We start from the raw sequence: 26,833 nt of genomic DNA, 5'->3' as shown, positions 1-26,833 counted from the left end.
AGTAGGTTGACAGTTGGGGTCACTTGCCTCCCCTTGTCTGGTTCTCACTGGGTGCTACCTGAGCTCTTGGGGCCCCAAGACAGGTAAGGCTATCAACAATGGCCTCTCTACCTCAGAACTGCTGGAATAGCACTACTCCAGATAAGGGCAGGGGCAGACTGGCTGCTCTACCCAACATGGTGCCCTAGACATGGGAGACATACTGTACACACCAGGTAAAAACTTGAGAATCCATAAGACACATTAAAAAAAAAAACAGTAATAAAAAAGGAAACATCAAATTTAATTTAAAGAAAAACAACCTGAAAATAAGTACAAGAACAACGGGCACACCAACTCCTGAAAAGAGTAAGGCGGTCACACTGAGTGGAGGGCTGGAGAAAGGAACAGGTCATTTAGCTGGAGAGCTTGTGAGTTACTTGCAAATGAACTTCTTTGAGGGTAGAGGGATCCTCAGGTCATTCCTGACTATCAGAATGTGTGTGAGCTTCTCTCTCTGGGCGTGTCCTGTACATCTCAAGAGGCAAAGTCTCCACTTTCCTACACAGGATCCATCTTTTGTCTCAGCCAACTCTCAACGGAGGGGCGACGAGAACAACACCATCTCCTCGGACGAAGAGCATGGGGATGTTCCGTTTTGTGGACTGGAAGAGAACAACAGAAGGGAAAAGCAGGATCAGGTTAAACAGTCTGAGTGCCCGTTTCCTGGGTGACTGCAGCAGGGACCACTGCTGTGCACCCAGACCCACTCTCTTCTTCCTGTGTACTGCTAGAGTGCATTTCCCAGGCTTTTTGTGACACACCTGGACACAAGGTAGAGGGGTTTTGTTTTATTTTTGAGATGGGATCTGTCATGCTGTGTAGCCCACATTAGTCTGAAGTTTCTAATTCCCATACCTCCCACACCTCAACCACCAGTGCTGCGATTATTTTTTTTTAAGATTTATTTTCACTCTGTGTGCATGCGTGTGTAGGTGTTTCTTTTCTGGCATCCTTGGGTATGTATATGATACACATGAACTCACACATTAAACAAGTCAGACATTATGGCTCATGACTGTAATGCTAGCGTGGAGAAGGCTAAGGCTGGCACCATGAGTTCAAGTAGAACTCAGCTACATGGCACGTTCCAAAACGGCCTGTGCTATAAGTAAAGACTGTCTCAAAATACATATTAAAAGGGGAAAAGAAGAAGCAAGTGCTCTTGGCCTCTGAGCCACCTCTCCAGCCTAGGTGCTGGGATTGCAGAATTATGCCACTATGTCTGGGTTTGAACTGACTGGGGGAGAGGGTGCTGGGGATTGAACTCTTTCACATGCTAAGCAAATGCTTTACTACTGAGTTATATCCTCAGCTATGGCTGAATTTTAGCCATGGATTTAAAGAGTGACTTCCTCTGAGTGTCAATGCATAGTCACTGTTTTACCAATGGATGGACCCTGTACACTGAGATTTCAAGGAACAGGAGGGTAGAAGCCTTATGTCCCCAACTTAGCACTGTGCTGACTGTAGGGAGGGCCTCAGCCTCCAGTGAGCCCAGTCAGCATACCTGCTTCTATGTACTCCTGGGAGTGCAAATGGGGAACACAATTTTCAAGGCTTTAGCTTAGTGGTCAGGCTTTGGACAGCCAGCAAACATGGTGCATCTGGAGTCATCACTAAGCCTTGGCAAAATGTTAGCAAAACCAGGGAGCCAAAGACCTCCCAAACCTGCAGACTGTGGGTCTGCAAGGCTGAAAACAACCAAATGTGACTAAGTGCTCTGGTGTAACAGATACAGTCAGCAGGGAAGTGTAAGAATGAGACCAGGCAAGAACTGGCTAGTTATCAGGAAGACAAAAAGAAACAATGCCAGATGCTTTTAAGCCCAACTATATAAGTACAAAAAAAGCTGTGATGGATAAGCTTTTCAGTTAAAAACACTTTGTCCTCAGGTAAAGACCATGCAGCCTGCTGAAGCGTACGGCTAATCAAGGTGGTCTGATAGAGATGCTGTCTCTCCGGTTGCCATAAGGTCTGTAATTAGGTGAGGACTGGTGCTTGGATGAAGTCAAGATGGTTCTGCTACAAAGAGCACAGCATCACCAAGAGCAACCTGGCAGTTAACCACACTGTGGGCTGTACGGTGAAGGAAAGTGGTAAACATGGTAGACAGCAGGAAAAGTGGGCTCGAGCCAAAACACTTAGCAATCCACAAGAGCAATACTCTAACTATGGTGGACCAACCACTTTCTGTCTTCCTGTTAGCCAGTTGGTATCAATCCAGTCACTCAGGAGTTAATTATAAACACTGTGGGAAAAACTCTGGGAATCCCAGTGTCTGTGTGGTTCCCTTCTTGTTTTGGGAATGTTCCTGTTCATTAGTTATGTCAGCTGAGAGAGCAAAACATACAACGGGCCAAGGGGAGGCTGCTGTTTGGCTTCCCATCTCAAAGGTAATGAGAGATACAGGACAGATACAATGTAGTGTTCTCCACAGTGCTGCATGAGAAGGACTGTAGATACTACCTACACCACCAGCCTGTCCTGCCTCTGTCTGTAGTAAAGACACATGACACACTCATAGAGATGATGAAGAGGTGCTCGGAAGTTAAGAGCAGTGGCCACTCTTCCTGAGAATCCAGGTTCAATTTCCAGAATTCATAGGGTGGCTCATGATTGTTTATAACTCCAATTTCAAGAAATCTGATGACCTCTTCTGGCCTCCTTGGACACCAGGCATGCACATAGTACACAGACCTATACAGACATCCATACACATAAAATAGATTTGAAATTTAAAAAAAGAAAAGGAACTGTTGTATGTGTGGGCTTGGTGTGGTAGCACAAGCTTTTAATCCCAGTACTCATGAGGCAAAGGCTCAGACCAAATCAGTTGACTGGAAAGGGTACTCTCAACTGTTGAGCTGCCTCTAGGCTGTGCAGTGTGCGCCAGATTCCCAGCTTTGTGAGCTGTCACCCATGTTGGGGCAGGCTTTAGCGATACAGCTGTCTTTCAGATCAGTGTTAAAAATAGGTTGTGTAACTCCAAAACCCTTGCATTTAGTTATACACTCTATCAATAGTTCCTAAGTAGGTGCCCGAACATAATGGGCTTTCCACAAGTATGTGTTAAGCCGCTGCGTTGAGAACTGACATTGTCAAAGTGAAGGCTTGCAGGACTTACTTTATATATCTCTTCATATGTCTCCTCGTCAATCTCTATCGTCGTCACGGTTTCTTCTACGTCTCCCAGGATCATATTTAAATGTTGATCATAAGCCTGAAGTGGGAGGGTGAGATTTGAGAAACAAGGAACAGGGCTCAAAAGATACAAGTGCTTTATAAGTAACAGGTTCGATACTTAACACCCAAACTTTTACATGCAAATAACAAACACTCCCTCTGTGCTAGTCTACCATGTCTTTACAAGCTATTCCCAGTGACAATACTGCTTATGATAAAAAGTGAGTTCACTCAAAGTAACCTGAGAATACTTAAGAACATTGTTTACCTGTTACCCAAGGCAGCCCCACCATTCACGACAATTTATTATGAAAACCCAGCAAATTCTGTCAGTTTTCTTTCAGAGATACTAAGCAGCATAAAGTCCTCTCATTTGGTGTGTGATAGCACTGTGTTTCTCAAGCAAGGACACTGTCATTTGATGCTCACAAAAACAAAACAGGTGTAGCATAATTTGACCCATTTTTGTGGACATGGGTATGTGTGTGTAGTGTACATGTATATTGCATGTTTACATGTGTGTAGATGCCAGAGGTTGAAACTGAACATTCCCCAGGTGAAACTGAACCTTCCTCAGGTGTTCCCCACCCTACGTACTAAGATAGTGTCTCTCATTTGAACACAAAGCTTGTTGACTGTCTAGCTAGCCAGCTTGCTCTGGTGTTTCCACAGCTGTTGGGAATCTAAACTCCAGTCCTCGCACTTTACCCACCAACCATCTGTCCCACCTCCACTCTGCCCATGTATAACTTGTCCAGAGCTTACTGTGCTTTGGCATCTGTGGGCTCAGTCAGGAAGGATTGCAAGCAACCACAGTGTTCAGTGCAACCTCCAAAGTTCATTCCTTTTACTAAATGGCAAACCTCCTGGGGCTTGTTCAGAACCCACTTACATGTTCTTCTAACAAAGTGCTAAGTGCTTTTGCCTGTTCATATCAAGATTAAAAATAGCCTAACAGCCACATTGGGAAGGAAGTGCTTGGCAGCTACACAAATGAGCAAAATGTTCAGCTAGAGAGCAGGGAGGAAAGAGAAAGCTGGGCCCTTACTACAGAGGTAAGAGCTGCAGACACCTCCAAGTTAAAGGTGATGGTCTGGCCTGGGTGTCATTCCATGTGCTAAAGAGTCATGCAATTTAGTTCCATCCCACGTTTCTCAGCAAACTGACACCGCTGTTCCCACAGGTAAGCTTGTAGTTCAACGGCCCAATTTCCTTCCCAGACCCAGAGGTTCTTTATCCTCAGGTTTCATGAAAGAACTATGAATTTTTAAGACTGAGACAAGTGGGATGGCCTGGTCCCACACTGGCTCTGTCACTGGCAGTACAGGACTGTTTCTAAGCCTGAACTAAAAAAGACTTATTTCAATTGCTGTTATAAACAAACATCTCTGAGGAAAGTAACAAGAAACAAAACCTTAAGTACACAATGATGTTACTTCAAGGGACCAATTCCACAGACATTATAAATGTGCACAAGCAATATATGTGAAAGTGACCAATGCAGTTTTACAGCTGGGAAAACCAACAAAAAAGTGACTGAAGCCTTACACAGAATCCTGTGCAGTTGTGTCAGCTGCGCAATCATTCCACTCAAAAAACATGTGAAAAAGGTGTGTACAAATGAGACAAGGTTTCACTACATAGTCCAGACTGGACTCAAATATATGATCTTCCGGCCTCGGTCGTCTAAGTACTGGAGTTATGGGCCCATGCCTCCGTACCTCACCAGGATCCCCCTCCAAACACAGATAGATGGTAAATACACATGCAGAAAAGATGTGGACAGCAATGTAGCCAACTTTGAACAGTGGCTATACATAGGGAAAAATGGAACTTCGCCTTTAACTCTACGGATTTCTGTGGTGGGTTTTTTTTTCCTGTAGTGCTAGGGTAGGAGCTTTGCCACACGCTAGGCAAGCTATCTCTAGCCTGCTATTTAATTTTTTTTATACATAACAAAGCAGAGTTTTATATGTCAAAAACTAAAACACCCGTCCAATAACTTTTAAAAATACAGGACAATGCCAAGAATGGTTGTGCATTTCTATAATCCCAGCTTTAAGGAGAGAGAGGCAGGAAGATCTTGAGTTGGAAGCTAGCTGGGTTGCATAGTGTGACCTTGTCTAAAACAAAGAGAACAAACAAGTTTATTCATAAATAAACAGAAGATAAAACTGAAAGAAACAAAAGTGTTCTGTATGGTTGGAGACATGCTGAAGCTAAGAGCACCGGGTTCCTGCAGAGGACCTGAGTTTGGCTTCCAGCAACCTGTATCAGGCAGCTCACAACTGTTTGTAACTCCAGCTCCAGGGGATCAGATGCCTTGCCCTGGTCTCACAGGAGTCCCATCCCTCTCTAAAAAAAACGTGCTAGTTAAGGAAAAGATATTTTAAAAGTAAACAGAATTTTCCAACTCTTCAAAGAAACTGTATAATTCAAAAAAGTAAGTTTACGTTGCAGTTCTTATGTTTAAGGGGGTAGGAAGGGGGTGACGGGGAGCATCTGGGTTTGAGATAATTTAACAGACTTACATGTAACCTGCCTCGAAGCTCTCGGTCATTTCTCATTTTCACATAAATTCGCTCATCCAAGCTGAGCCTGATAAGATCCAGGGGCTCCTCGACGGTATTGGTGGTCTGTTGCTGATGAAAGAAGGCGGCTTAGTAACGGGACACAGAGGCAGTGTGGCGTTTCAACCACTGTTAAGCAGTGAAAACAGCATGTGGGTGCTGGTACACAACCAGGGTTGTCTGCAAGAGCAACAAGTGCTCTTAACCACTAAGCCACCTCTTCAGCCCCAATAAATCCCTATTAAGGAACTTACATTCTAGTTGTGGAAGAAACACTTTAAATAAAGAAATACATATTTAAAAGAACACGCTCTGAAGAGAAACACAATATGGCGGTATGTGGGTATGTGTGTGTGTGTGTGTGCGTGTGTGCGTGCAGGGGGCTACGCATGTGGGGGCGTGCAAGTAATTTCGATGGCCAGGGTATGCCAGCTACCTAAGGAATAGGAAAGGGTAGGTGAAGAGGCATGCAGGCTCTTCCATTACCCTGTGTACCAGATCTTTGCTTGTTTTCTTCATACTACATCTCTACAAGTTTCTCTATCTCATATAACTGCACCTTTTACCTGACTTCCTTTGGAAATGCACTCCAAGTGAGACACTGCCTGTGTGGCAGGTGCTTACACGTATTACTGAGCTGGTGTCCTACTGCTACATGACGCTTTCTGTCGGAATCCCGACAGCTATCTCCCAGAGATGAGTGGGCATCCACAGCCGTCCGCATTCTACAGAGAAAGGGCGACGACAAGCGTGATGGGCAGACGGGTAGGTTGAGAAACTCTGGGCCTACGTTAGTTTTTGGAGCAGGCCCGGCTACGGAAGGCCGTGGTAATTCGATAAAGAGAAAAAGGCCATCCCACGGCAAGCGTGGAAAAAGCGAGACGGCCCGGGAAGTGAAAGCACTTCCTCTTCGAACGCTTCAGGACAAACTTACCTGATCTACGTCGTCCGCCATCTTTCAAACGCTGCGCCCTTTCCACGTCTCGCGAGAGTAGGCACTAGGAAACGTTAGGCCGCCACGCACTGGAAGAACTACATTATTTTTGTCCCTTCGCGCCCTTGTAGTTTGCATGGGGGCGGGGCTTCCTTGGAGGGAGTGGTCCTACCCTGGGCTGGGGGCGCGGCCAGGCATGGCGTGTCTCGGGGCGGAGCGGGCACGGGGAGACTTGCGGCGGTCCTGCGCGGTAGTCCGGAGGAACGCCTCTGGCTAGCATGGCCCGAAAGCGCACCGCAGGTGGAAGGCGGCGGAAGCGCGGCCAGGAATTGGAGGATAACAAAGCAGCCCGGCCTGAGGAGAGCGATGCAGGTGAGAAGTCGAGTCTGCAGCATGCCAGGCTATGGTGGCGGAGGCTGGGGCGGGTGGCGGAGTGGATCTGTGTCTGCAGCAAGGTCTCCACGGCCGGATGCGCGGCGCCCCCAAGGGCCTCTGCTATCAGCCTTAACCCCTCCGTTAACCATTTGAGCCAAGTTCAGCCTCTTAGCAAGTGTTGAAGACCGAGCAGCTGAAAGCTTCCCAGTTACCTGGTGTCTGAGACTCCAAAAACAGGACGGAAGTTCCCGACTGCCATCCAGTGTAACTCTGGCTCCAGATTTAGGATGCGCTTTGATGGTGGTGTTGTTGCTGTTGCTTTGTTTTTCCAGACAGGGTTTCTCTGTGTAGCCCTGGCTGTCCTGGAACTCGTTTTGTAGACCAGGCTGGCCTCAAACCCAGAGATCCGCCTGTCTCTGCCTCCCAAGTGCTGGAATTAACCGGTGTGCGCCACTACAGCAAGGCTGGAATTGTGCTTCTTACGTACATATTGAACAAAGCAAAAGTTCCATCTTCCTCCTTAAACATTTCCATTCCCCAGTTATCCCATCTCAATAAGTCACTCCTTTTAAAACACCTGCTAAAACATGCCTTTTCTTAATTGCTAGTTCGGCAGCAAGTCCAGTTCAGCTTTGGAACCACCGAAATCTGTACCTAATTCTCTTTATAGCTGGAGATCCTCTCCATATCGTGTTTTAGTTGAGTAAGTGAACGTCACGTTGTTTCTCTTCATGCTTCCCCTCATCTGTCTGCCTCAGATCATCATCTAGCAGCCAAATGGATGTAGAACAATAAAACCTCATACCTCTGTCTTCTTACTTAAAACCTCCTTAGACTTATGCTCTCCAAGTATAGCATCTACTTCACTTAGCTTGTTTTCCACCGGATTTAGAGGATATCACAATTCTACTGTTTCCTTTCCAGATAGTCTTCTTTTGATTTCCTGTTTATTTAAAGCAGCAGGCTGACCTAGAAATCTGGATCTTTCGGTTTCAGATATTCTTATTTTGATTTTTTTTTTCTTGTTTATTTAAACAGCAGGCTGGCCTAGAAGTTGATCCTCCAGTCTAATCCTCCTGATCACAGGGATTGCAGATGCTACCATACCTGGTTCTTAGTGAACATCTTTCTGTTCTTTAGATTTGCTGTTTATCTGGAGGCTTGGCCTTTAGATTTGCTGTTTATCTGGGGCTTGGCCTTTAGATTTGCTGTTTATCTGGAGGCTTGGCCTTTGGTGTTTCTTTGGCTTAGAATGTTCTTCATGGCTCTTGCTGGGGCTAGTTTCTTCTCTGCTTCAGGCCTAAGACACTCCATGATCGTCTTAAGGTAGTCATTTCTGGGAACCCACTACCACAGAATCCCAGTTACTGCCCTGTCAGTCTCTCATTCTTCAGTGATCTTATCTGATTGCCTGACGAAAATGTAACCCTCATAAAAACAAGTCTCATTTTCCTCAGGCAATCACATTATCCTGTTTTGTTCTTCCTCTTGTTTCTATCCCTGAAAAGACATTCCTCTTAATTTTTTTTTATTTTATGGGTATAGGTGTTTGCCTGCATGCATGTTGGTGCACTATTTTGTGTGTTGTGCGTGCAGAGGCTAGATGAGGTGCTGGATCCCCCAGAACTGAATTTGTGAGCTGCAATGTGGAGGCTGGGAATTGAACCTGGGTTCACTTGAAGAGGCAGCAAGTGCTCTTAACAGCTGAGCCATCTCTTTTGCTCTGCCAAAACGTTTTAAAATGTGTAAAATGCATGTTGCTAGAGAAGGGATGGCTAGACCTTTTAAATAACTAGATAGAAAGCCTGACTAGTTTAGTGACCATCACCCCACCCACCCTGTGGCTCCTATTGCACTGGAATATGATTACATATAGATCATAAATGTCATTGTCCACTAGGAGATACTAATATTTGCTAAACTTCAGAGGAGTTGGCGTACCCCACACTTATGAAGCTTCAGCTTACTCATTTACTCCTTGAGTATCTGCTATGAGGTGTCAACCAGTTAGGTAGCTTCTACACAGAAGATTAGAAGAGCACCCCTGTGCATGCAGATGAAGATGAGGCTTGGCCCTCTTGGTAGTTGGCAACAAAGAATATCATATTCACCTTGTTGCTGAGTGAGTGGCTCCTCTTTGTATTTTTTTTCCCCTCTGTGTTGTCTTCATTGGGAAATTGATTAGTTTCTCTATTATTTACTGTCCTAAGTACTGGGACTATAGGAGTAAATGAAGCAGGGAAAGTTTCTGCTGTTAGGATTCTGAGATTCTTTGGGAAGGCAAGTCAGGTGAACATGACAAAATTTAAAAAGAGAAAGAAAAGCAAATTCACATAGTGATGAATAAATCTGGTTGCTGTATTCAAACTTCTACCAGTATGGGGAAGAGGCTGTCAGTGCCTGGGTACTGTAACCAGTTGCTATGTGTCATTTTGAGCTCTTCATAAGAAGTTTGGCTGCATCGGGATAGGGTGGGTAAGTATTCTTATGCAAAGAAACCAGGATGTTTAAAGACTCGTGGCTAGACTTAGTATGGCGTGGCTAGACTTAGTATGGCGAGGTGAGTGGTGGGAATCGAGGTGAGTGAAGGGCAGGGACTTCAGCCTGGAGATCGTGCTAAGGAATTTGAATTCATCTTAAGTGTCTTGGGGAAAGGTGCTTGGACTTGCCCTTTAGGTCTCAGTAGCTGGATGAGCAAGCCACAGTGATAATTCTTGAACTGTTGAAATGACATTGAGCTCAAGGAGACTAGTTAGATATGTTAGATAGCTCTCGAGTTTGGAAACTAATCTGGAGATTGTTTGAGAGGCTTCCTTCCCACTTTGTGTCCTGCAGAAAGTAAACACAACAAAGAATACTGAAAATCCAGCTGTTTCTGTCATCTAGAGATTACTGCTGCAGAGTGACAGTCGATTTCCTTGCTGTGTTTCATACTCAGCAAAAACAACACTTCATGTTGAACATCATATTATGTCATTTTAATAATGATTTAATTAAATCAGGTATGATGCTGCACCCTTAATCCCATCACTGAGAAGGCAGAGGCAAGCGGATCTCTGTGAATTCAAGGCCAGCCTGGTCTCCATAATGAGTTCCAGGCCTGTCAGGGCTACACAGCAAGTTTTATATCAAAACTAAAGCTAAAGTCATGGGAGAGGAGGGAACCCCAATTAATTGGAGCCCTCCATAAGATCCAATTGTAGGCCGACCTGTAAGATATTTTCATAATTAGTGATTGATGTGGGAGGGCCCAGCCCATTATGCGTGGGGTTATCCCTGGGCCAGTGGTCCTGACTTCTACAGGACTGAGCAAAACATGGGGAGCAACCCAGTAAACAGCACCCCTCCATAGCCCTTGCATTAGCTCCTGCCTCCAGGTTCCTGCCCTGGCTTCCTTCAATGATGAACAGTGCTGTGGAAGTGTAAGGCAAATAAACCGTTTCCTGCCCAAGTTGCTTTGGTCATAGTGTTTTGTTGCAGCAATAGAAACCCTAAGGACAGTAAGCATAGTGTAATTCTTTTCTGTTACATCCTCCACCTTTTCAAACATAGAACCAAACTCTGTGCCTTTCAGATGACAAGTTTGCTAGTGCCTAGGAACTATTTTCTCAGTGGTTTTTTTTTTTTTCCATTGTATCTAAGTGTTTAAAACATGGAAATTTTGGAGGCAGGAGAATCACCACAAGTTCTAGACCCTGTCTTTGAAATAAAAAAAAAAAAAAAGACAAGAATTAGTGATTTACCTAGCATAAAAATAAATGTCTAACGTGAATTTTAGTTTAATTAAAGTATTGTTTCATTTAGATCTAACTGAAGAGCCTTTGCCTCCCCCACAAAAATACATTTTCTGAGAATATAAATACATACCCAAAGAGTCAGCAAGACAAACAGTGAATGACAGGAATGTGTTGATTTGATAATTCAGCACTCCCTTTTGGGGCTTTCCTGCACCCCCACCCTCATCCCATTTTTGAGACAGGGTTTCTCGGTATAGCCCTGGCTGTCTGGAATTTACTCTGTAGACCAGGCTGGCCTCGAACTCACAGTGATCCACCTGCCTCTACTTCTCGAGTGCTGGGATTAAAGGTGAACGGCACCATCAGCCAGCACTTTTTGGAGTCTTAAAGCTAATCTCAAAACCAACTGAAGCAGAGTTATGGAAAGCAGAGTCTCTCCTTTGGATTTGTTGATAATTTGCACCTGTAAAATTGATGCAAATGTTTCAAAAACCAAAAACCTTTTGGAATCTGGGCACTGGAATTGATGCCAAGTAAAACATCCACAGTTCTCTTCCAACTGGAATCTGCTGAGGCTGTTGGCTTACAAGGATCATCTAGGTTACATTGGCAGTGTGCTTTGAGCAGAGTTTGGTCTAAAATATGACAGAAACACAGCAGCAAGAGTAAGGTGCAAAGGTTTGTGCACCAGAAGCATCTCACCTGAGAGTAGTAGATAGATTCTAATAAGCCTTGGCAGGTGGGTGATGGGCAAGGTGTCAGGGAGTAGATTCAAGCATTTTCCTTTAAGGTTGGAACTTAGAGTTTTAGCCACAGGGTGGTTTCAGTTTTAGAAGTACAATAAGAAAGGGGAGTGATCTGGTGGTGTAGAATGATGATAGCCTTCCCTACCCTACAGATCAAGGCTTTGAATTTGATCTGTAGTTTTCATTGTCACCATAGAGAAGGCTTCATGTGAAAGGCTGAGCACTGGGTGCTGCCCAGACACAGGCTGGTGAACAGAAGACAGAACCATGGTTGTGAGAAGATGATGAGCCTTTTCCTGACCCTTGCCTGTAAGTCACACCGCCTCCACCTTCCCAACTGCCCCTCACATCTTGCCGTGTTGTTACCTAGATGACTTTGAAGATGAGAAACAGAAACCCCCAAAGAAGTGCTTTCTCCCACAAGTTTCCCAAGGAAAGAGGAAGAGAGGCTGCAGTGATCCAGGGGACCCCACAAATGGTGCAGCAAAAAAGAAAGTGGCCAAAGCCACTGCTAAATCCAAGAATCTCAAGGCTCTGAAGGAGGAAGCACTCAGTGACGGGGATGATTTCAGGTGAGATGCCCAAGCATGGAGCACAGTGACAGCTGTTCCTGTCAGAGGCGTGAGGATAATGGAAGTGACTCCTTGGTCTCTGAGGCGATGGATGTGGGAAGGAGAGTCTTTAAGCATTTCTAGACCGAGCCAGGCCAGCAGGAGATGGGGCCTCAGTTTTCTGATGAGTTCAGTGGCAGCTCACAAGTGGTTACACAGCTGGCTAGAAGCACACTCCAGAGCAGAATTCAGGATTCCTGATCTTGGTCTGGTGTTCTTTCAACTTCATGGATACTTAGCAGAGAGGCAGGAAACTTCCTGCCAACTGGAAATTTGGCCCTGGCACCTCGTGCCCTGCTGGACTTTGAACATTGACTGGGCACATTTTTGTCCCCTGCTGCCCTCTAGTTTTATGTTTTTGTTTTCTCATAGTTTAGTAGATCAAACCAAAAGCCTGCATTGTGAGTGAGCACTGGTCACTGAGCCCGAGCTCCACATTCAGACCCACTCCCGGCCTATTTTCTCTTCGTCTGGAGTACTTTCTTCCCTTTGATTTGTGTCTGAAGCCATCGGCTCTAGTTTTTTGTTTTGTTGTTTGTTTGGTTGGTTTTTTTTTTTTTTTTTTTAACAAACTCTTGGTCTTTTTTGCTCCTGTCTCCTGCTGCCGCTGCTGCAGAGTGTGAGATGTCCACCTGGATGACAGTTACATATGGCAATGCAAGCTACTCAGATTTTGCTACACCTCTTGGGTCTCAGCTACAACTGTGAACTTCCTTCATGTTGATCTAGAGCTGGGCCTGTAGTTTGCCTTGGAAGCAGCTGAATATTCTTATTTCAGTATGAAGGACAGTGGACATGAGGCTAGTTCATTACCCAGCCAAAGCAAGCTAGAGGGTAGGCGAATAGAGGAAAACCGGCAAGAGTTCTTTTGCTTCTAAATAAACCAGACTTGCTGTTGATGATGGGAGAGCAGTCCAGCAGAGGGCAGTAGTGGGCCAGGGGAAGCAGCCAGATTCTCACCATGGTTCCTATGCTTCTGGTTGTAAGTAGCAAACAAAAACAAAAGTGGAGGTCTTTTGGAGCTTTATTAGCACTCAGGACTGAGATGATCCTAAACGTCTGTGCTAAAATCTTGGCTGTTTCTTCTTGATACCAAGTATCTTCATGTTTACAGCCCAAAGTAACCCAAAACTGTAGACAGGATTTGGGGTTTATATATGAGTCTGCAGAAATATGTCAGTGTTCTGGCAGCTCACTGCATCTCACTGTCTATCCAACTGCTTATCTGCATGGGTTTCCCCTACTAGCAGCCGCCCAGCCTGGGCCTGGTTACAGGTTCTTGTGTGATCACACCCTACCTGTCCCGTTTGAGGTGTGCCAGCTTCCGTGTCCTTGGGCTATGTTTTCTAATGGGAGAAAAGCATTCTCTGAGTTGGTTCACAGGCAGCTCCCGGCTTTGCTGGTGTGAGCCTTTCTTCTCTCTGGCTTCCAGCTATGTTCTAGTTACCTCAGCTTTCCAAGACTCCTGGGACCACATGGCTGCTTTAATTTTGCCCTCACCTTTTCAAGGCACAGCAGGTTTTATGTTTTGCTTTAGTTTTTATTTTATCTATCTATCTATCTATCTATCTATCTATCTATCTATCTATCTTTTCACATGGATTGTGAGTTAATAGGTTCTGGGTTTGTTCTGAGAAACATAGGTCTTGCTTAGTAGCCAGGACAACCTTACACTGGAGCTCTTCCTACCCCACATCTTAGGACTTTTGAGAGCCAGCTGTCCATCATTTTCTTAGATGAGTTTGTACCAGTCAACAGGAGAAGGACTCTTCTAGGTTCTGCTTAGCCTGAATGTGACACTAGGATACGTATGTGAGTGAGCTGTCTATATCTTTGATCCATATACAGGGACCCACCTGCTGACTGCAAGAAGGCTAAGAAACATCCGAAAAGGGAGGTGGTAGGCCAAGGCACCGATGAAGATGACAGCGAGGACGACTGGGAGGAGGTGGAAGGTGAAGTGCCTGTTTTCTTTTCTAAAATTTGGTTCTCTGTTTGCTGTTTGGAGCCAAGTCACATGTTGCAATCTCAGTTTTCTTTGTAACAAAGACCATCTTGAGATACAGTTACAGTAGGGACTTGACAGAAGCAATGCCCAGGAAGAGTGCACATAAAGGAACTGTGTAGTCCTAGCTCCAGCCCAGCGCCACCCCACATAGCTGTGCAGCAAGTTCTTTGTTGCCTCAGGCAGGTTTCTTTACTGGCAGCATTCAGCAAACGGCATGCAGCTGTGAGATGTGCCAAGTCGGGCTGCAGGATTTGGGGAGGAAGTCTGCAAGGCTGTGGGCCTGACCCCAAGTCCACAGCATGAAACTGGCACTAATGTGGGGCATGCTTTGCCCTCCCCTCCCCCCCAGCCTTTTATTTGACAAGGTTCAAATCTACCAAGAAATGAGAGTAGTCTGGATACCTGGTCCTTTATATTGAATGCTTCTTTCTCTTTGTAGTCCCAAAGCTTGGCTTTTGAATACTTGAGCAAGGCTTTACTAAGAAGGTAGTGATGTCTTATCTGGCAGAGCAACCTTATCACACCTCAAACGTGAAAAACAACCCTCAGTTGTTTAAACAAAAATGTCTTTATAGCTCTCTTGCTTTCTTTTTCTAATCCAGGTCCAGTGGTTGTTATGAGTTTGTAAATGTCTTTTAATCTAAAGCCTCCACCATGTACTAACTTTATTAATTACTCAGGGTGCAGAGAATTATAGCCTTAGAATTGCTAGTAGTGTGTGTGTGTGTGTGTGTGTGTGTGTGTGTGTGTGTATGTGTAGGATGTGTGTTTGATCAGAGGACAACTCTGAAGAGTTCTTTTCTGTCACCTTGTGGGATCCAGCCCAAAGTCAGGTCCCCAGGTTGTGTACAGTCTTGCTAGCCTCCAGGCCTCATTTTTTTTAGGTGAGGTCTCTATTACTGAACTTGCTGTGTAGCCCAGGCTGACCTGGGACATAGGACCTCTGGTCTCACTGCTGAGTACTGGGATTACAGATTTGTGCCACCATGCTAGGCACTATCTTTTTCCTCTTTGGCTTTGTAGAGCAATACCTGCTTTGAAAAGTCCTGGCTTTTTAGAATATCTGATTTTGTCAGATAAACAATTGGGAGTCTCTGGGGCTTCCTTGTCTATTCCTGTTTTTGTTTCCCCAGCAGAACCCTGATTTTGTTCCATATATTAACCATCATTATTGGTAACTTTAACTTATGTGTATAAGTGTTTTCCCATGTGCCTGGTACCCTTGGAGGCCAGAAGAGGGTGTTGAATCTTCTGGGACTAGAGTTACAGATAGCTGTGATTCACCATGTGAATGCTGGGAATTGAACCCAGGTCCTCTATAGTCAGGGCTCTAAGTCACTGAGTCATCTCTCCAGCCCCAATTATTATTAACCTTTAAAATTACCGTTGATAGAACTTACTGATCCTGTGCTGGACGTGGGAGAACATTCCACCACCTCGCGGTCTGACCTGCCTGTGAAGGCAGTGGAGATAGAAATTGAAACACCAGAGCAGGAGAAGGCACGGAAAAGAAGGTAGGCTGGGCTCTGTTTCTGTCCTGAAAATAGGCAGCAGATACCAAGAAAGCCTTTGCATGTCAGCGTGGTGTGGGGCCACAGGGGAGAGCCTGGGTTTGCAGTAGGACTGAAAGGAGACACCTGGGTGCTGCTGCTGGGTGGGAGACGGAGGTGCATGGCAAGGGCTGAGCACCTAGTTCATCTCTTACTACCTGACCCTTAGAGCACAGGTACAAACGAGAGGCTCAGAGAGCATGTGCAACAGTCCAGGAGCCACTTAGCCAGTGAGTGGAGGATCCACAACCTGATTTCCCATTGGCTGACGTGGCACTCAGCTTTCCCTACCACGTATCACTACAAGACTTGAGATAGTGCCCACTGTGGAAGGAGCACCCACCTTCCCAGGGTGCCTCTTCCACTGTAGCCTCTCGTTGGCCTAGGAACTTGGAGCAAACAAGCTTGCTAATGAGGTTCACTTCAGTGGGCAGGGAGGAGGGAGACGTTGTGTTTTTCAGGAAGTGCAAGGTTTTCCTGTAGACTGATGGACCCTGGTTGAAAGATTTTACGAAACAGTCATGTAAATGTCTTATTTAATTTAGCATCAGTTGATGGTTTGAGGAGGAAGTCAGTACTTAAGATTCTGAAGGAAGGGAACTTGAGGCCTGTGGGTGAGGCCTGGCATGCCGGGAGGGGCTGACGGATGTATTGTACGGTGTCCAAGAGCAGATTACAGATGGGTACTGCTGACCCAAGGGCTGCACAGAGACTGAGCAGGTTTGCAGGCGAGAAGTGCTGCATCCTTCGTGGCTGCAAGGGTGGACCAGATTGGGGCAAGAGGGAATGAAGAAAAGACAGCCATGTGGACAGAAGGCTGGTCAGGTTATCTTGGACAGAGAAACCTCAACTCTCCAGACTCAGTGTTTTTACTATATAGAGGTGATCAGGGAGGCAGGGCTATTACACAGAGATAGACAGGGAGGAAGGGTTTATGGTGTACAGATGGATCAAGGGAACAGGTTTAGGTCATCTCAGTAGGAGCAGTCTCTGTAGGGGAGGTCTTGAGGCTGTAAACATGGTGCAGAGCTATGGTGGACATTTTCTGCGTACAATATTAACATCCATACTTGAACCTCCGAGGAAAGTGAAGCTTTCCCCATTTCTTTGAATCTCATGGGCAAGGGGAGGCTTTGCCACTTTCCTATGAGTCTGAGGCTGTGGGACCCTTGGCATGGCCATGTCTATGTCAACAACACACATTTCACTTAGACGCCACTTTCTCCCCTCAGAGAAGGAGCAGATGGTGGTTGCTTGTTGATTTGGTGGAGAAGCGCAGCCTTGTATAGGACCCCGGGGGAGTGACTCCTGTGTCACGGTGAGGAGTGCAGTTTCCCGATTCAATCTTGGGTCTCTCACTGTGTGTTTCAGTGAGAAGATAAAGATGGAGTTTGAGACATACCTGCGGAGGATGATGAAGCGTTTCAATAAAGAAGTGCAGGAGAACATGCACAAGGTGATGGCTGGTAGGGCCATGAAGAGCAGGGCCAGATGGGACAGGCAGGCCTGCATGAAGTTAGGTGCCGTCCTCACGGCTGGGCTTACAGGCGGTGCTCAAGTGGTGCTCTTTTCAACTGAGTGTGGAGAAGGCAGATGACCCAAGGGAAGGAGGGGGAAAGCTGTATATGGAGATGAGAGAGGACAGCCTTACTGTTGTTGCAGTAGGTTGGTGAAGGGTGACATCGAGGGTGGAGGACAGGAGTTAAGGGTGCCCAGCAGAGCAGAGTGGGTTCAGATGAGCAGGGTGAGAGAACAGTCAGAGGTCCATGCTTGGCCTCCAGCTAGTGCCCTCAGCAGCCTGTGTCCCACTCCCCTTCCCTTCTGGCCTCACTACAGCAGACCCAGGTGATGTGATGCTTCTCTGAAAATCCTGCAGTTTGTAAAGGGAAGGCTGGGAGAGGAAACGTTCTTATTTGAACTAATGGATTCTTTGAGGAGGGAGTACATGGAGAGAAGAGAGTGAGACACAAAGCCCTGGAATATGGCTGATGCCAGCCTTTGTACTTTGTACTTGCTGCGTGTAGAAGCACAGCCAATGTTCCCTGTCCACAGAACATCTGAACTTGGGAGCAGGATCCCCACTATCCCCAGCTTTCCCTTGATTCTGGCTTCTTCGTCCCTGCTCTACAGGTTCACCTGCTGTGCCTGCTGGCCAGTGGCTTCTATCGGAATAGTGTCTGCCAGCAGCCAGATCTGTTGGCCATTGGTCTGTCCATCATCCCAATTCGCTTTATCAAGGTGCCACTTCAAGACAGGGATGTCTCCTACCTTTCAAATTTGGTAAAGTGGTAAGACCGTCTACTGTCGTCAGCACTGGGTTATAGGATTGGCTTTCTCTTAGGCTGGTTCAGGCCAGTTCTATAGACCTCTTCTGAAAGTGGTCACTTGGCATCAGGAAGGGCATGACATTGAGGAGAGGGACACATCAGGATGATCTCTAAAAGAGAGCCTTGGCTTGCTCAAGTCCCATATGCACTGCATACTCAGGCTAGTAGGAGGAGTTCAGGGGTGGAGAAGCACAGGAAACAGGGTGCTTCCCTCTGGTGGCCATGGAAAGATTGCCCAAAGAGGTGCCGGCTGAGTTGGGTCAGTGATGGTCAGCATTAGCTACCTGTGCTGAGAAGAGCCAATGCAGGCAGGCAAGGCTTAAGAGTCACTTCCTGTTGGTTTTCTCAGCTGTAAAAGACTAGAACTTCTCCTTTGCTTTGACTGCTGTATAGAGGAGTACCTGGTCTCTCCCCAGGTTCATTGGAACCTTCACTGTCAATGCTGACCTTTCAGCCAGTGAGCAGGACAGCCTACAGACGACCTTGGAAAGGAGGATTGCCATTTACTCTGCGAGGGATAATGAAGAGTTGGTCTGTGTAAGCAGTTCCTCTGGTAACGCCGCTCATTAATGGGAACGAAATACCATGTCATCCAGGAGGTGCCTGTTGTCTCAGTCAGGACTTCTGTTGCTGTGACAAAACACCAGGACTAAACAGCAAGCTGAGGAGGAAACAGTTTACTTGGCTTACACTTCCATACTGCTTTTCATCATTACGGAAGTCAGGATAGGAACTCAGCATGGCCAGGAACTGATGCAGAGGCCCTGGGGGGGGTGCTGCTTACTGATTTGCTCCTCATGACTTGCTCTGCCTCCTTCCTTCCTTCCTTCCTTCCTTCCTTCCTTCCTTCCTTCCTTCCTTCCTTTCTCTCTCTCTCTCTCTCTTTCTTTCTTTCTTTCTTTTAAAATATATTTTTATTTACCTATTTTTTTAAATCAAATCATAATTTTTACTTATTCACACGGGGTTATAAAAACAAAAAGGCAGGACATGGGGAAGTGGATGACACTAGAGCGTGGGTGTTCAGGGGGAGTACAGATATCTTTCAGAACATGGTATCGCTCTGCCTCCTTTCTTATAGAACCTAGGACTTTTAGCTCAGTGATGACACCACCCATAATGGGCTGGACTCTCCGCATTAATGACTAATTAAGAAAATGCTTTACAGACATATCTTTCTTTTTAAGAACTTTTTTTCTAAACTCTCGTATATTACATCCTGAACACAGTCTCTCCTTCCTCTTTGTCTGTTTCTCTTCAGAAAAGAACTGGCCTCTTAGAGATATGAACCAAATATGGCTTAATAAGTTGCAGTAAGATCTAGGCACAAACTCTCATATCAAGGCTGGATAAGGTAGGTTGAAAAGGGTTCCAAAAGCAGGCAAAAGAGTCAGAGACAGCTCAGCTTCCACTGTTAGGAGTCCCAAAAGAACACCAAGCTACACAACTGTAACATGTGCAGAGGGCCTAGGTCAGACCCCGATTGTCTCTGTTCAGTCTCTGTGAGCCCCTGTGAGCCCTGGTTAGTTTATTCTGTGGGCCATATTATTGAAGTGTCTTTGGTCACTCTGGTTTGTACAATCCTTCTGCTCTTTCGAGGGATTCCTGAGCTCTGCCTAACGTTTGCCTTACAGCCAGATCTTATGGAGGTATTTTCTCAGTTGATGTTCCCTCCGTTCAGATAACTCTAGTTTGTGTCAGATTGACATAAGACCAGCCACACAACTGACCCCTTGTCTGTCAACTTGACACACAAACACATCATTATTAAGCCACACCATTCTCATTCACCCCCAAGATCTCTCATTAAAAACACAAATAACTTCAAAGTCCAACAGTCTTTTACAAATTCAAATACATTAAAATTTCAGTCTCTTTAAGATAACCAACATGTCTAAAAATCCAAAATCTCTTTTAGAAGTTTAAAGTCTTTTGGCTATGGGCTCCTATAAAAATCAAAATTAAATTAAATACTTTCTTCAAGAGGAAAGAACCAGGGCACAGTCACAATCTGAATCAAGCAAAACCAAACCCCAACAGTATAAGTAACTTAGTGTCCAGTTATCTGGGATCACTCTTGATCTTCTGGGCTCCTCTGACAGACTTGAGTTCTCCAGTTCTGCCCTCTGCAGCACACACAGTTTATCTTTGGGGCTCTGGCTGGCTCCATCTCACCTCTCCTGCTGTTCTTGATGGTTATCCCATGGTACTGGCATCTCTACAATACTGGGGTCTTCTGCTGCAACTGGGTTGCACTTTCACCAATAGCCTCTCAAAGGCTCTCTTCGTGGTGCCCAGCCTCAAGGTCTTTGCATGACCTCTTTAGTCCTAGCCCTTCAATGTGAATGAGGCTGCACCTTCACCAGTACCTCTCCTGGCCTCTCGCAGTGCCAAGCCTCAGCTGCTCTCTGTGTCTCCTGCATGCCTTCAAAACCAGTACCAATTGGGTGACTTTTCATTACCAGGCTTGGCTGCTGGCATGAGGTACAACCTTGACCATCTCTGAAACACAGCTTATGTGTGCTCACCCTGAGAAACCCTTCCAGATTTTACCTTGGTGATGCTGGTCTCTTCTGAATCATTGCCAGTTTCTTAGCTCCAGATAACCAGCATCAATAGTCCCGGCAAAGCAAAGGTTTCACTTTAGTAGTTCTGGTATCTTGTTAATCACAGCTGATTCTTAAGCCCCAGATAACCAGAACCACAGGATCTTAATTCAGAATAGCGAATAGCCCTGATAGAGTCTTTAAACTTCCCTCTGAACTCTCACCAGTCAGGCCTCTGTCTTTTGTATTACCTTCAATATTGTCATCTTCCAAGCTCCTACAGAAGAGCTCACTAAGCATGGAACACTCATGGCTTTTCCTGCACAGAGTTGTAAAGTCCTTCCTCAGACAGTGCCCGCCCTTCCTCTCCCTGTTGAGGATACCACACTACACTGAATTGTTGAGTCCCTTTGGTCCCTCCAGATTGTCGCATCTTTGGTGATCTTCACAGTTTTGCAAGGAGCTGCCAGGGATTGGAGCCAGGGACTTGAGTGTGCTAAGCATGCTCTACCATTGAGCTGCTTCCCTCAGCCCTTTTGTTCAGACAGGGTCTTTTGTATATCTCAAGATAGCCCAGAATCATGCCATCATGATTCTGCCTCAGCCTCCCGAGTTCTGGGGTTTGGGGTATGTGCTATTTTACATGTTGCTTTTGTTTGTTTGTTTGTTTGTTTGTTTGTTTTATTTAACTTTTTATTGATTCTTTGTAAATTTCACATCACGTACCCCAGTCCTACTCATCTCCCCAAACCTTCGTGCCCACCCTCCACCCTTGTAACCTCCCCTGCAAAAGAAAAAAGAAAAGCATCTTGTCATGGACGCTGTAGTGTGTCACAGTGCGCCCCACAGTATACTCTTTTGTCCACACTTCTTGCAAATTGTAATTGCAGTGAGTGAGTCATTCATTGGTCGTTTTATTTTCTTTTAATCCCACATATGACATTTATCTACAGGGCAGTCAAAAGGTACATAAACAGGAAGAGACTGTGTGACAACCTGTAGCCGGTGATAGGTGCTGTCAAGTGTGCAAATAGTCATTTATATTACATTACAATACATTACATGACATTACCTTACATTACATGTAGTCCTTAGGATCCTTTCCAGTGAGCTGAGTCTCTGCATTGTCATTTACAACAGTATACTGAGGGCTGGCGTCCTGGCCTGGGACAGTTTTCATGCTCTCCCATCTCAGCAGCAGAGCACATTGGATTAGCTTCCTCACCGTTCAGTTAAATCTGTTTTCTCTTATCATCGTATTGTAGATATTTCTTCTGATTCTCCGGGCTCTGCAGCTGCTCACCCGGCTGGTCTTGTCTCTGCAGCCCATTTCACTGAAGCCGGCTGTGGCAAAGGTGAGGTCCTTGGGGCGTCTAGAGAAGGGGAGTTGCCACTAGAGAAGAGTAAGGAAATCGACCATGTTTTATTGTATTTACCTTACATTTGAGTGTGTGTATCATGGCACTTTGGAGATCAGAGGACTCTTCTTACCTGGTGTTAGTCTCAGGGATTGAACTCAGGTTGTCAGGCTTGGCAGCAGGTGCCTCTACCCACTGAACCATCTTGCCAGCCTAACAGTGTCATATTTTTAAGAATGGGTATTCATGCAGCCTGAGCTCCTCTGAGCCTGTTTGCACATGCCCTGTATTAGAGGAGATGGATACACAAGTAGGTGTCTAGTAGCACCCTGAGCTAGCTTGGTGTGCACAGAGTCATCTGAGAGGGCTGGTTCTGAGCTATTGTTTCTAGCCTGTGAGCAGGTAGACAGTCACCCATCCTCCTGAGCATTGTGAAGGACTGGTGGGTAAAGGACTGCATTTTTAACACCATACTCGGGTGTGCCAAAATTTCTTACTGTTTCAGGGAAGGAAATCTTCCAAGGAAACGCCTTTAGAGGATCCTAGAGGCTCTTCAGAACCTTCCAGTAACATTCCAGAAAGCCACAAAAAACCCAAGACCAGCAAAAGAATCAAACAAGAAGAAACCTCATCTGAGGGCAGTGGCAAGGCAACCGCCAGAGGGAAGAGAGGCACAGCCACTGGGAGCAGCAGGCAGCGGAGGAAGCCCTCCTGCAGTGAGGGAGAGGAGGCCAAGCAGGAAATGCAGGGCCATCCACATGCCCGGAAGCGGCGGAAGCGGCGTACGGCTGCCAAGGTGTCTTACAAAGAGGAGAGTGAGAACGATGGGTCAGGCAGTGGCTCTGACTTTGAACTGTCCAGTGGGGAGGGCCAGCATTCCTCTGATGAGGATTGTGAGCCTGGCCCTCGCAAGAAGAGGGCCTCAGCTCCTCATAGGACAAAGGCCGGGTCTAAGAGTGCTTCCAAGTCCCAACGTGGAAGCCAGTGTGAGTCTCCAAGCTTTCCAGCCACATCTTCAAGCTCTTCAGGCTGTAAGAGAGGCAAGAAGGTGTCCAGTGGTGGTGAAGAGATGGAAGATAGGAAAGCTGTTGGTGTAGACCAGTGGCTGGAGGTGTACTGTGAGCCACAGGCAAAGTGGGTGTGTGTGGACTGTGTGCATGGTGTGGTGGGCCAGCCTGTGGCCTGTTACAAATATGCTACCAAACCAATGACCTATGTTGTAGGCATTGACAGTAATGGCTGGGTCCGAGATGTCACGCAGAGGTATGACCCAGCCTGGATGACAGCAACCCGCAAGTGCCGGGTTGACACTGAGTGGTGGGCTGAGACCTTGAGACCCTATCGGAGCCCACTTACGGAGAGGGAGAAGAAAGAAGACCAGGAGGTAAGACACTGGCTGCACAGACTCAATGCTGGGCAGGAATCAAACTCTATCCTTTGCTGCTCATGACTATGCCCAGTTATGTAGAGATTTTAGTGTGGCTTAATTCTGTATTTCTGAATATATTTATACAAGCCATTGAAATACATACTTTTATTTATTCAGTTGCATTCAGTTATCTCGCAAACATTTGGCTTATACATCCCCATCGTAGTCCATCCTTGAGGGCAGGAACTCAAGCAGGAGCAGAGACAGGAACATGGAGGAAAGATGCTTACTGACTTGGTTTCCACGTTCACATTCGGCTACCTTTATACCTTTCAGGACTACCTGCTAAGGGATGGCATTGCCTACAGTGGGCTGGGTCTCCCTACATCAGTCAGCAATCAAGAAAATGCCCCACAGTCATGCCCATGGGCCAGTCTGATGGAGGCAGTTCCTCAGTTGAGATCTCTCTTCCTAGATATGTCTAGGTTTGTGTCAAGTTGGGAAAAAAAAACCCCACAAAACAACAGCAACAAAAACCCAACACAGTGGTGCCAGTCTGTGGGAGCCTCCTTTTGTGTGTTTTGAAGGGATGCCAAAATAAAGTGAAGTCAGCTTTGGGAAACAGGACTGCTTTATAGCAATGGAATTTACTACTGATAACTGGTAACCCAGAATTCTTGGTGAAGTATAAGACTCTGGATCTCAGAATAGCTTGTAGGGCGGTTGGTCAAGCTGTCAGGCCTGCTTCTGCTATAAGATGGCAGTGTCATTGAGGTCAGGCCTTACAATAGAAAAACTGGTATTGTCTCTCGTGAAGATCTTGAGTAGAGTTGGCCTGGTCTGTTAAGGCTTAGGATTTTGAAGATTGGAGACTGGTACCTTTCTGATGTAGGTGCACCTCACAGTTACTAGTACTCCTTGGCTTTCCTCAGTACACCTCATGGCCATAGTGACTGGCAATGTCACCAAGTTGCTGATTGGTCTGGGCGCCACAGTCTGTCATCAGAACAGGTTCATGTATAGCAGCCCATTCATACCCCCTTTCTCGTCTAGGGGCATGCTCACCACTGTCTGTTTGGCCTTTGCAGTTTCAGGCAAAGCACCTGGACCAGCCTTTGCCCACCTCCATCAGCACATACAAGAACCACCCTCTGTATGCCCTGAAGCGCCACCTCTTGAAATTCCAGGCTATCTACCCTGAGACAGCAGCGGTCCTTGGGTATTGTCGTGGAGAAGCTGTCTATTCCAGGTGCATGAAGCATCCTCCTTATCCTCCCGGTGGCCTGGTACCTTACAATAGAAAAATTGGTATTCTCTCCCATGAAGATCTTCAGTAGAGTGGCTCGGTCCACTTAGGCTTAGGATGTTGAAGGATTGGAGACAGGTGCCTTTCTGATGCTGGTGCACTTCACCAGAGGTTTGGCTGTTAACAGGGTCCTCAGGGGCGAGCCGTGGTATGTGTGTACTGTGAAGAGGAGATGAGAGCTCACAGTCAATCATGTATTAAAAGACCAAGAGCAAAAAGCTGTGGGGAAAACGGTGTAACTGCAGGACAGTTAAAATACAAGACGGTAGAAGTGCTCCTTGCATCCAGTGCACATCAAAGCAGAGAACAGGAGTCAGGACCCACTCACAGGCATGCCAAGCCCTGCCATCCTAAACAAGTTGTGAAGTGGAGACTGGCAGTGGCCACACAATAAGTGTGTACTTTAGGCAAAAGAAGTCACCAAAAAAGTACTGTAAATAAAAAACAAATATATAATATTTACAAAGTTAAAACTGAAGAAACATTGATAGAATTTAGAGCTAAAGAAGAAAAAAATAGAAACAGAGATTTTGAGCAATGGCAGTAAACAGCAAATAAAAGAAGGGATTTTTAAAGATATTGACTTGTAGGGACTGAAGCATAGGGCTGCTTTAAATAAATAGAAAACACGGAAGAGAAACATAGGAACCCAGCATGAGGGTGAGTCCTCTGCTGGGGAACAGCTCCTGCTTCTAGCCATGTTGGGGAGTCACACCAGACCTTTACTTTTACCTTTGAGTCATCTTGCCAGCCTCTCCTCCTTTAAAACTATTCACTGCCTGCAAGGCCACAGTTTGTTTACTTGTATAGTGGGTGCTCCAGCCTCTCCCTTTGACTGTTGGGAGCGATGTTGCTTTGTGTGTTAGTTGAGTCCATGCTTGGCATACTACAGAAATTTGGGGGGATGGCCAACTGTTTCCTCAGTGGCCATCACCTTCCCCTCAGCAGCTCACACTGGTACCAGTTACTTCATGTCCTCATCAGAAGTTGCCAGCAGTAGCCATTATGAAGAGAGGGAAGTGATTGGAAGTTGACGGTCATTTGGAGTACTGTGTGCACTTCCTGGCTGTTTCTTAGGAGTTTCCAAGGGATGCCTACCCATCAGCCTCTCTGCCTGCTGTCTTGTCTCCTCTGAAGTCCTTTGTGCAGTCAAAGATGATCTAGCTCCAGTGGGAGTGCAGGATGGAGCCTCTGTCCTCACAGAGAAGTGGGGTGGAGGAGATGAGCTGGTTACCCTGGCTGATGGATGAGCTGCTGGGGCTCTGGAAGGTGTAAGGGGACTGAGGAGCACCTACTGGCATGCTGTTGAGTCCCCGTGCTGTGCTGTGTGAGCTGTACTGGGCTGCAGTAGAAAGCAAACGAACAAAGTGCAGGCTGTGGAGCAGGTTCCTGGTCTCTGTAAACCTGATGCCCTGCTTGCCTCCGTCCTCAGACAGGCTAGGGGTGCGAGCTGAAGAGGTGTTGGGCATGTCTGTTGAAGAGGACCTGGCCAGGGAGTGTCGAGTTTTACTAGAAGAATTGTAGGCCTGTGGTATGGCTCTGAGCTAGTGAAACAGGCAACTCTGCCCCTCATTACAGGCCTGAATCATTTGTTGCTGGTGTATAAGTGGGTGAGGGTCACATGGGCACAGATAGTCCAAAGGTGAGGCCATTGGCACTGTGGTGCAGGAAGGGCAAGGAGCAGGGCCTGCTCCAGTTGTGAGGTAAAGCCTGGGAGGAGAATTAACATCTGCATACAGGCTCAGGTGAGACCTAGAGGTCCTGTATCCCTACAGTGTGCACTAAGGCTTCCCTTTGTCTGTTTTCCTTAGGGATTGTGTGCATACCTTGCACTCCAGGGACACGTGGCTGAAGCAAGCAAGAGTGGTGCGTCTTGGAGAAGTGCCCTATAAGGTAACAGCGAGATGCCTGCGAGAGAGATCTTGCTGTGGGCAAGAGCTGGGAGGAGAGGTAGTGAGGAGGTGCTGCTGGTGCAAGCCCAGATAGAAGACATATCCTGTTCTTTACCTCAAGCAGGGTTTATTTATTAGGAAGGCATATATAGAAAATAAGTTTTCCAAATAAGGACTGTAGGCCAGAAAGTAGCCTGGAGACTCATTCTATAAGTTCAAAAGCTAGCAGGTTAGAGCTGGGTTGCTGGGTTATCCTAAGGTTCAAGCCCTGATTCATAG

At 46.3% G+C, this 26,833-nt stretch overlaps 2 protein-coding genes across 2 annotated transcripts in view; one reads left to right on the top strand and one right to left on the bottom strand.

Annotated features, from left to right (window-relative positions):
• Positions 1-262: 262 nt before the first annotated feature.
• On the bottom strand, positions 263-6,850 carry Lsm3 (LSM3 homolog, U6 small nuclear RNA and mRNA degradation associated). The gene is made up of 4 exons (XM_028773068.1): positions 6,730-6,850; positions 5,757-5,867; positions 3,167-3,262; positions 263-644 (listed from the first exon to the last, which is right to left on the bottom strand). Exons 1-4 carry the CDS (start codon positions 6,748-6,750, stop codon positions 564-566), a joined length of 309 nt encoding a protein of 102 aa, XP_028628901.1. The 5' UTR covers positions 6,751-6,850; the 3' UTR covers positions 263-563.
• Positions 6,851-6,945: 95 nt separating this feature from the next.
• Positions 6,946-26,833, top strand: part of Xpc (XPC complex subunit, DNA damage recognition and repair factor) — a 26,226-nt gene continuing 6,338 nt past the window's right edge. Inside the window, exons 1-11 of the mRNA XM_028773026.1 lie at positions 6,946-7,101; positions 11,958-12,159; positions 14,047-14,153; positions 15,600-15,720; positions 17,128-17,212; positions 17,887-18,044; positions 18,500-18,620; positions 21,895-21,984; positions 22,493-23,371; positions 24,445-24,605; positions 26,474-26,555. Of these exons, the coding sequence (XP_028628859.1) occupies positions 7,008-7,101; positions 11,958-12,159; positions 14,047-14,153; positions 15,600-15,720; positions 17,128-17,212; positions 17,887-18,044; positions 18,500-18,620; positions 21,895-21,984; positions 22,493-23,371; positions 24,445-24,605; positions 26,474-26,555 (2,100 nt within the window). The 5' untranslated portion in view covers positions 6,946-7,007. The remainder of the gene's footprint in view (positions 7,102-11,957; positions 12,160-14,046; positions 14,154-15,599; positions 15,721-17,127; positions 17,213-17,886; positions 18,045-18,499; positions 18,621-21,894; positions 21,985-22,492; positions 23,372-24,444; positions 24,606-26,473; positions 26,556-26,833) is intronic.

The sequence above is a fragment of the Grammomys surdaster genome, unplaced genomic scaffold (genome assembly GCF_004785775.1).
Source record: "Grammomys surdaster isolate TR1022 unplaced genomic scaffold, NIH_TR_1.0 220, whole genome shotgun sequence".
In the NCBI taxonomy this organism is placed as follows: Eukaryota; Metazoa; Chordata; class Mammalia; order Rodentia; family Muridae; genus Grammomys; species Grammomys surdaster.
This window is presented reverse-complemented; position numbering and strand designations above follow the sequence as displayed.

Coding starts and splice junctions, on each gene's coding strand:
- Lsm3 (XM_028773068.1), bottom strand. CDS start 6,750: ATGGCGGACGACGTAGATCAG. Junction 5,868..6,729: donor TGGCGGACGACGTAGATCAG/GTAAGTTTGTCC, acceptor TTCTTTCATCAG/CAACAGACCACCAATACCGT. Junction 645..3,166: donor CATATGAAGAGATATATAAA/GTAAGTCCTGCA, acceptor GTTCTCTTCCAG/TCCACAAAACGGAACATCCC.